The 10,322-nt window shown below is 36.8% G+C and overlaps 1 protein-coding gene across 6 annotated transcripts in view; it reads left to right on the top strand.

Moving 5' to 3' along the window:
- The window catches only part of CACNA2D1 (calcium voltage-gated channel auxiliary subunit alpha2delta 1), a 699,121-nt gene that overhangs the window by 493,497 nt on the left and 195,302 nt on the right, over nucleotides 1-10,322 (top strand). For all 6 annotated transcript variants that reach the window (XM_063448181.1, XM_063448183.1, XM_063448182.1 and 3 more), the window contains 2 exons: nucleotides 5,105-5,155; nucleotides 8,561-8,660. In XM_063448181.1, coding sequence (XP_063304251.1) covers nucleotides 5,105-5,155; nucleotides 8,561-8,660 — 151 coding nt within the window. The remainder of the gene's footprint in view (nucleotides 1-5,104; nucleotides 5,156-8,560; nucleotides 8,661-10,322) is intronic.

Below are 10,322 nucleotides of genomic sequence, written 5' to 3'. Positions count from 1 at the left end.
CATCTAAGTAACCAAGTAGGGTTAATAGTTTGGTCTGTAGCATCTTCTCTTCATCCAATCTGCATGCAGAAGACTTAACCTGGTAGTTGCCCAGGGAATAACCTGTTTAACTTCCTTCATCCTGTGTGCAGTGTTCTGAAAGATAGTATAAAATAACCAAGTGGAGGCCAGATTAATATTACCTACCCCTTCCTCCACACCTTAAGTAGTGTGGTGGATTATGACTCCCTGTTTCAAGGGTTATCTAGTCCTATGAGCTGTAGGGCCAAAGTCTGCGTGATCCCTATGACCATAATTCAAATTCTCTGATGTTGACCAGAAATACGAGTTCTTCATGGGATGACTTGTATATGTCACTTGTATATGCCAGCACGGGGAACTTCCAGTTTTATATTTATTTTTTCCCAAAGCCAGTTAATCAGTACATCAGTAGCAGAGATGTTCCGAATAGTTCCTGGCGAACATAGCTTGTTCGCATTTGCCACGGTGGGCGAACATATGCGATGTTCGGTCCGCCCCCTATTCGTCATCATTGAGTAAACTTTGACCCTGTACATCACAGTCAGCAGACACATTCCAGCCAATCAGCAGCAGACCCTCCCTCCCAGACCCTCCCACCTCCTGGACAGCATCCATTTTTTTTTCAGAAGCTGCATTCTTTTTTTTTTATTATTCTTGAAGTGCAGGGAACATACACGTAGTGACAATGACATATGGTGCAATGCAAAATGTTGGAATACAGACTTAGAGTTATGAAACAAAATGTCAAGAGGAACTGCACATTTTTAAAATATAAAACAATCATGTTAGGTAAACTTGTCTTGATATAAGTGAAAAGCATGGCATAGCGAAATCGTCAGACATGTTGAGAGTGTTCGTAAGTTTGAATACACATGCTTGAATTGAAGAGGGGTAAGGGGATTAACACCACCAGTTATAGATCAACATGTGTGAATCAGTATATCAAAACTAGAAATAAGTAGACTAAATAACCTCTTTGTGAGTGCTGTTAAATACTAGACAACTGACTACACCTCATAACAAGGGCATTTTAGATTCTCAGTAGCAGAGATGTTTTAGCCAATTCCTCTGACATGCTTCACAGAGTGGTCGTCTCTACTTGCATCCATGTGCCGCTTAGTAGTGCTTCCACCGCCTGCCGGGTGCACCCGGCAGGCGGTGAGGATCGCTCAGACCACGAGGGTCAGCAGGTCGGCGCATCAGCACCCTTGCTCCCCGAGCCCAGTCCACTGTGGAAGAAGATGCCTGTTCGCCCCCCAGCCCTCCAGCTTCAGTATAAGTAACCTGTGAGGTTCTGGGATCGGTTCTGTTCAGTCGTGGGCGGCTGGTTGGCGTGCCAACCCCCCTGGCTCTCTGTTCCGAAGGAGAGCACAATGCTGGGGCACCTCTGGAGATCTCTTCCATCCTAGGTGAGGTGAGTAGCAAAGCCCTCTGCCGTGATTCAATCCGATTCCAGAAGGCTGCACAGAGAGCATCAAAGGCTGCATGGAACTTAGCTTCCCAGTGTGGGCTTGATTGCTCTGTCGGAGTGGCGGCCATCTTAGCTGTGACACGATGGCTCGTTTTGTCAGGGTGAATAGTGGCCATTTAGCCTTGTGGGTTACTTTAGCCTTTCCCTGGTGGGGACAAGGATAACCCCCACCGGTCCAGAGGGGGGGGGGAAACGTGGCTGTAGATATGAGGTGCAGACACGATGAGAGCTCCAGGCCGGGAGATCGGCCGCTTCTCCCTGCCACAGAACCCCCAGAGCAGATAGGCCGCAGGACAGTGCGTAGTCATAGGCTGCTACAAACTTGATCAGGTAAGCTCCCTGGTGTTCAGGAACAGGTAAGTGTTCAGTGAGAAACCTCCAAAGGTATTATTCCCTCTGTGGGTCTCACTTTGCAGGCTGTATGCAGGGAGCTCACTTCATGCACGTCCGTCCGCCATGCTGGCCAGGCCCCGCTCCTCCCCCCCCCCCTCCTCCCCCCCCATATCTTTTGTCACAGTAGCTTGCACGCATAGTACCACTAATCGAAAAAAAAAATGACAGGCAGAGGCAGGCCACCCCGCAGGGGCCGTCGTGGTCGTGGTGCTGTGATTCCCTTTGGCCCTAGAATAATGCCCAGTGTTCAGAGGCCACGTACCCTGAACTCAAAAAGTTCTGAGGACATAGTTGACTGGCAAACACAGGACACCCAATCTTCTACAGCTTCCGCTCGGAACCTTGACGCACCATCCTCCTCCAGCTTAGCTTCAGGCACCTCTCAAGTTACCACTCGCCCGCCTGCCGCCACCACCAACACTAGCACCACAGCCGCTTCACTTGATCTGTCAGAGGAGTTATTTACACATCAGTTGGAAGAAATGAGTGATGCGCAACCATTATTGCCAGAGGATGTAAATAACAGGGATATGTCTCAGTCAGGCAGCATTACACACATGGACGTACGGTGTGATGATGATGATGATGTTGTACCCGCTGCTGCTTCCTTTGCCGAGTTGTCAGATACAAGTGAAGCGGTTGATGATGACGATGCGTCCGTGGATGTCACGTGGGTGCCCGCTAGAAGAGAAGAAGAACAGGGGAAAAGTTCAGATGGGGAGACAGAGAGGAGGAGGAGACGAGTTGGAAGCAGGGGGAGGTCATCGCAAGGAGCTAGTGGCTGGCACAGTCAGACAGCATGCATCGGCACCCGGGGTCAGCCAGACAGCACGCCAATCAACGCAGTTGCAAAATTGGAAGCGCTACAGACTAGGTTGGATCAACAGCAAAAACATATGTGAGGAAGGCTGCACTTGATGGACGCAAGTCTCTTTTCAGCTATGTAACTATGTAACTATGTAATAACAAGGCAAGGTGGTTATTTGTTGAACTAATTTGCATATGCTCACCCAGAATCCATTGCAGTAGCACCAAAACTGCAAATGTGAGATTTATGTGGGAAAAGCAAGTCTTATGGCTTTTCTGGTGTGTGAAGATCTGTGTTTATCAATGCACTATATATATATATATATATATATATATATATATATATATATATACACATATATATATATATATACACACACATATATATATATATATATATATATATATATATATATATATATCATTTTGGTAGGTCCAATTCCAGCAACATAATACATAATGGATATGGATAACAACAGGGATACAGCTAGATGCTAAAATATAAGAAAGAAACAGCACATAGTGATGTACAGTTTAGAGAGCTGACACACAAAATCATAGGTTGCACTCACAAAATTTAAGTCAAATGAATGCCTTGAAATCCATAAATGGATTATACTGGTCCGCCTTCCACCATTCAGGGTAATTCAGCAGGTCCAGGAATATCAGGTTGCAAAATCAGGATGCAAATACAAAGGATTCACTTGTAAAAAAATTATGAATTTATTAAGGCAACAACTGCCTGATAAAAATAATAAATAAAATGTATAAAACAAATCTAAAGCGTTTCGTCCAACGCATCACAGATTAAATAAACTGAACAGCGATCAAAGAACTGAACAGCAATAAAAAAAAGAAATTGCAGACATAATCCCACCCTCCCAATCCCTTTAAATACAAACATCAAACAGTCTTAATTACAAGGTAATCCCTGAAAAAAATCCAGCAACATAATGCCTGCTATTATGAGACAAACCAACTTACTTAGGATATGCTTCGTTCTGGGGCTTGCAGTGCATGGTCAAATGGGGCCATGGAATGAGGCACCTGTGACAGGGAGGGGTTAAAAAGATGAGGAGTTGGCCTGGAAATATCCAGATTGCATTTCTCTGATATGTATTTTTCCTTAAATGTGTTTAACAAAATACGAAATATATTGTGTAATTAAACTTAACTGCAGATTTCACCATTTAGGGTCGTCAAGTAACATGAAAATACAGTGATACAAGAATCTATAGTTACAATAATAAGAAGTTATGTCAATTAGTGAACTATGTTTAACACTCAGCAGTGTCCTTGGAATCCTTTTGTACTGCTCTGTATTATAGGAATGGAAATAGATGTGCAGATGGGCTGAGTGGGAAGGTAACACGTGATGTTCTTTACTTTTGTGTTAGTGAAAGACCTAGAGCACTTTAGTCTTCCCTTGAACAGGAGGCCATTGTTGTTCATGTTCAAATCATCTTTAGAGTTATCACTGAAGATATTTCACTTATACGTTTGTTTGTGTCCTAGTACCAATATATCAAATTTGTGTTATGAAATTACATACAACACCATTAATCAGGGCAAGGTTTAAATAGATTGTACATCAACTGTTTTTCACATGTGCTAACATTGTAGCAATGCAGGCTATCTTTTCTATTGCCAGGATGTATACACTATTTATGTATTTTCAAATCTGTGAAATGTGCTTTAAATGTGTTTCACCCATATAACATCTGTCTGTCCATCTATGTGTCATATAAGACAATCACTTATAGGCTTTCTTGATAACGATAGCTGGTAAAGGTTAACAACTTTATAATCAAAATCACAACTCTATGAAATAAACAACTATAATTTCTATGTGAAAATGGACAATACTAATAGAAATGCATAAGCACTCATCAGGAATGTTTGTTAAAATGTTGTTATATTATTCATAGAAATTAGACATTTATTATGTGCAAAAAAACAAAACAAAACAAAAGCCAGTATCCTCTTCAGCTTACCAAGATGGTGCAATGTGAAAAACATTCATATCTGTCTGTCAATGGTATAGGTATGTGTTAAATTGTGTTATTATCAGAATTCATGAAATAATGACTTAATGGCATAATATAATTATGTTTCATTTGAAAATCGTTTCTCTAAAAAGTTTTTTTTTTAAATGTAAATGTTCACGTAATGTTCTTGTAATGTGACAAGGACATTGTGCTTGGGCGCGGTCTCCTTCCTCTCTTTTTCCTTTGTCACTTCTTTATTTACAAGGCTGGTAATCCTTGTATTGGTTACCGCTGCCCACCAACATCCTGTGTTTAATACTATAGTGAGCACCTATCACGTCTTTTAGCACATTGTGCTATTAATGTTTGCAGTAGCTGATTTGTAATCAAATTCTTACATGTTTTATTATGTTCTTTATTTCAGGTATATTCAAGGTGCTGCATCGCCGAAAGACATGCTAATCCTAGTGGATGTGTGCGTATAAAATATAATTAGTTTATTTGGGAAGCTGGGTAGAAACATCTAAATGTAAAACAAAAACAGGAAATAAACAATGCAACTAAATGTGTAAAAAGTCTGAAAATCTATGTAAACAAGTTAAAAGGAAATGCACATAGAAAATAAAAATCCATGTCACAGTAACTATAATTTATATGAGTGTTGGCAGTTTGTGTGGTTCTTCCTACCACATGATTAGATATGCCTGTCAGTTATAGACACCACACCTGGGATTTTCATTTACTAATGGGGGACAAGTACTTATGATTCTAAAATGTAAAATATTAGAGCTTTTTCCTAATGTAAAATGAATATCACCTTAAAATAATTAATATAATTCAGTGAAATCCAGTGTGCCATATGAAATATCAAAACCAGTCAGGGATCGGAGTAATTCTAATACATCTGTCTATAAATATTTTTTTTTTCTTTAACCCCTTAATGCCGTTACGGCGTTCCATGCCGTCCCGCATTAAATGGGCTTTAAAGCCGTTGCGACGGCATAGAACGCCGTAACGGCTTTGAGCCCCTGGAGGAGAGGTGTACTTACCTCTGCCGCGATCCTCTTCTGGGGGGCTCCGGGGGGCTCCGGGGGGCCATGTGATCGCTCTTTGAGATCGCTCTATAGCTGGCTATGGATCTGCCAGCAGGGGGGCTGTCTGAAATGTCAGACAGTCCCCCTGCTGGTGGGAAGTAATAAAAAAAAATATTAAACATGTGTAAAAATAAATTTAAAATATTTTTATATATATATATATATATATATATATATATATATAATATGTATATATATATATATATATATATATATTATATATATAATATATATACATATTATATATGTAACATCATACAAAGTGTATTTTAATATTAATATTAGTATATATATTAATATTAAAATACACTTAGAATGACGTTACATATATAATATGTATGTATATTATATATATAATAGATGTACATATATATATTATATAAATATGCATAATTAAAATAATAAATAAAAAAATAATAAAATAAATAAAATATTGAAACAAAATTTAATATAAATTATATATGCATATGTAATTTCATATCGGTAACAAAATACACTTAGAATGACATTCTATATATATATATATATATATCTATATATAAAATGCAAATAACCGCAAATATATATAGATAAATACATATAATTACATAAAAGATGACATTAGTATACACGTAGAATTTAAATACCTACAAATGCATTTATATTAAAATTCTACGTGTATATTTAAATAATCTTGTAACATAATTATGTGATTTGAGTAATTAACATTTGATTGACATGCCTGACAACACAGGGAGAAAGTGCAGAGAATTTAATTCGCAAGCACTATAGTTGACCCTGTAACCTGTAACAGACACCATAAAACCAGTATATAGGGGGTACTGTTTTACTCGGGAGACTTCGCTGAACTCAAATATTAGAAATATTAGTGTTTCAAACTGGTAAATTGTATTACAACAATGATATTTTAAGTAAAAGTTAAGTTTTTCACATTTTTTTTTACAAACGAACTGCACTTTTATGGTCTATATTATTGTTGTAATATGTTTTACTGTTTTAAAACACTAATATTTGTGTTTAGTGAAGTCTCCCGAGAAAAACAGTACCACCCATGTACAGGTTTTATGGTGTTTTGGAAAGTCAGAGAGTCACATATAAGGCTTGCATTTCATTTTTTTGACATTGAAATTTGCCAGATTAGTTATGTTGCCTTTGAGAGCGTATGGTAGCCCAGGAATGAGAATTACCCCCATGATGGCATACCATTTGCAAAAGTAGACAACCCGAGGTATTGCAAGTGGGTACGTCCAGTCTTTCTTAATAGCCACTTAGTCACAAACACTGGCCAAATATTAATTTTTTGCTTTTTTAACACAAAAACAAATATGAACGCTAACTTTGGCCAGTGTTTGTGACTAAATGGCTACTGAAAAAGACTAAACATACCCCACTTTCACTACCTTTGGTTGTCTACTTTTTCAAATGGTATGCCATTATGGGGGTAATTCTCATTCCTGGGCTACCACACCGTCTCAAAGGTAACATTACCAATCTGGCAAATTTCTATTTGAAAATGGAACGTTCTATATTTGACCCAGTAACTTTCCAAAACAACATAAAACCTGTTAATGGGGGGTACTGTTGTACTCGTGAGACATCGCTGATTACAAATATGTGCATTTTTTTGCAGTATGACATTCACAGTTAAAATCTTATTTTCTCACTTTTTAAAAAATTTTTATTCATAATAAATTATGTTCCATATATGAATAGTTAATGATAAATTAAAGCCCTGTTTCTCCTGAACAAAATGATATATAATAAGTGTGGGTGCATATAATTTGAAAGAGGGGAACTACGGGTGAACAGACATATAGCGCAAATTCTAGTTTTTGTTTACGTTTTGTTTTGATCAGAACGTGCACTATTGACTCCGTCCTGAAGGGGTTAAGACATATCATTTAAAATCAGATTGTACACTAAATAAATAAAATATATAATTATTTATATAAATATACACATACATACACAAACATATAATTCAACTTCAAGTGTGAATGGGAAGTTAAACAGTTGAAAGATACATTTGCCATCTATTTGACCTCTATTAAACAGCAGATGTAATTTTCAGATAAAAGTTGAAGCCAGTGAAATATTTGTAATAAACATTTCCTCCTAACAAGGTTGCAGATATAAGCTCCCTGCTCAATTTTATTATATTCTAGTAAAAAAATAAAGGCCTAACTTGTTCTTATATAATTATATTTTACTGCCTGCCATTTAAGCCAGAGAGTAGACACCAATCTCAAAACAGAGTTCCTTAGTTCATGTTGCTAAAATGATGCCCTAATATTGATTTTGATTCCCTTGATGGTCAATAGTCTTTTGGCATGTATTTGTGTTTTGCAAATGGAAAGTGAGATACAATGTATAAAAAGCATCTCTATACTGCCGAGAGGATTCTTTCCTAGGTTAATGTCAGAGGGGAAAAGTATTGAGTCTGATGTGTCTAGTAGATTGCTTTGTACAAAAAAAATCTATTCTCTAGTTTGTCGCTTTGATGGAATAGATTGTATCTGATGTTTTAAATGGATTGAAATACTTTTATATTACTGAAATGTGTTTCATCAGCATTTGCAATCCCCCCCATTTAAGCTTTGCCCTGAAGCAGACAAGCTGCCATTTAGATCTTTTAAAATTCGTATTATCCCAAAGAGGAAGCAAAGGATACACGTTGAGAACATAGAATAGCTTTTCAATTAATTTCATTGACACTGGACATGGACGTGATTAGGATATTTCAAACAAATTTGTTTTTGTAACCTTTTCTTTCTTTCTTTTTAAAGGAGTGGAAGTGTTAGTGGACTCACATTGAAGCTGATAAGAACCTCTGTGTCTGAGATGTTGGAAACTCTGTCAGATGATGATTTTGTGAATGTGGCTGCAGTAAGTAATGCTATATTTTGACATGTTAAATTTATATTATTGTATTCATAAATTTAAGGAACATGTGACATGTAATTGTGTATGGTATCCATTTGTAATATAGAAGTTTGCTTAAAAACAAGCCGAAATTGTAGGAAACAAAGGATAATAAAGAAATTTACAAAATAAAGGCAGCAAACCAAATAGAGCAACTCAATAGTAAATTCTATAAAAAATAGAGTATGGGATATATACATACAAAGAAAATACAGAAAAACAACAAACTTCAATTGAAACTAGTTTTAATAAAAAACTTAAATAGAAAAATTTCAGGCACTCACTGCGATTGTTTCCAGGAAGATTTATTGCAACGTTTTGACCTGTTAAGGTCTTTATCAAGCTTGATAAAGACCTTAACAGGTCGAAATGTTGCAATAAATCTGCCTGGAAACAATCACAGTGAGTGCCTGAGATTTTTCTATTTATACATATTCCTTGTGTTTTTTTGCTGACCCATGCTCAGTAGCACCCTGGGTTGAATTGTTGTGGCTGAGTGCGACCCTACCTTTTTTTCTATTAATAAAAAACTTTTATTTAGGGCATTTTTAGGGCATTTCTCATATGCAACACATAAAAAATGCACTTATAAATATAAAGCCGGTTAAGTATCTGGATGCAATATCACTATATAAAAAGTAACTAATAAATAGCAACAATACAATGTAAACAATAGCAATACCAGACAGATTGGTAAAATTAACAGTAAAAACAACAAATAAAACTAGGCATTAGACTATGTATATACACTTGATATGGCTTAGAACAGCTTAAGTATCAAAAACTAATCTTATGAATCATCAGAATATCAGAACAAACAGTGTAATCATATATAGTTGGTCATAAACTTACTGGTCATAAACTGGTACATAAACTGGTCATAAACTTACACAAGTGGTGGTAGGAGTGCAAATAATCCTGACATTTCAGCTGGGGGGACTTTGTTTGAACCCTTGACAAATGCCTCCCAACCAAAACATTGAGATTATTTGTCCTCTTGCCACCATTTGTGTTAATTTACCTTTTATGACAAGCTATATAGAATTACTGTTTGTACTGATATTCTGATGATTCATAACATTAGTTTTGACACTTAAGCTTTGATCTTTCTATGCCATTTATATACATTATGGGTAATTTTATGTTGAATTACAATATGTCACTGGAAAGTTAATGTATTATTTTCTTTTTTAATTTATTTGATAATAAAGTGTAATTGTTTGCATCATTTGTCATGCTACTGTGGTTTAAATACTGTTGGCTTATCATTTGGTTAGCAAGGAACTAACCTTCAAAGATATGCACCTGTTTCTATATATGTTTTAGAAAGTTTGGTTTGTATTACTTGTGTGCTCTTTTATTCTAAACACAATTATTTCTTTAATACCACTTTTTATTTTGCATTCTTTGAACTTGTCTCTCTTAAAGGGACACTATAGTCACCAGAACAACTACAGCTTAATGTAGTTGTTCTGGTGAGTTTAATAGCTCCATTCAGGCATCTTCATGTAAACACTTCCTTTTCAGAGGAAAGGCAGTGTTTACATTGCCCTTAGTGACACTTCCAAGTGGCAACTCCTTTGATAGCCACTGGAGGGGCTTCCTGGCTCAGGGCTGCACAGTAAG

Source organism: Pelobates fuscus, chromosome 3, assembly GCF_036172605.1.
Source record: "Pelobates fuscus isolate aPelFus1 chromosome 3, aPelFus1.pri, whole genome shotgun sequence".
Taxonomy (NCBI): domain Eukaryota; kingdom Metazoa; phylum Chordata; class Amphibia; order Anura; family Pelobatidae; genus Pelobates; species Pelobates fuscus.
This window is presented reverse-complemented; position numbering and strand designations above follow the sequence as displayed.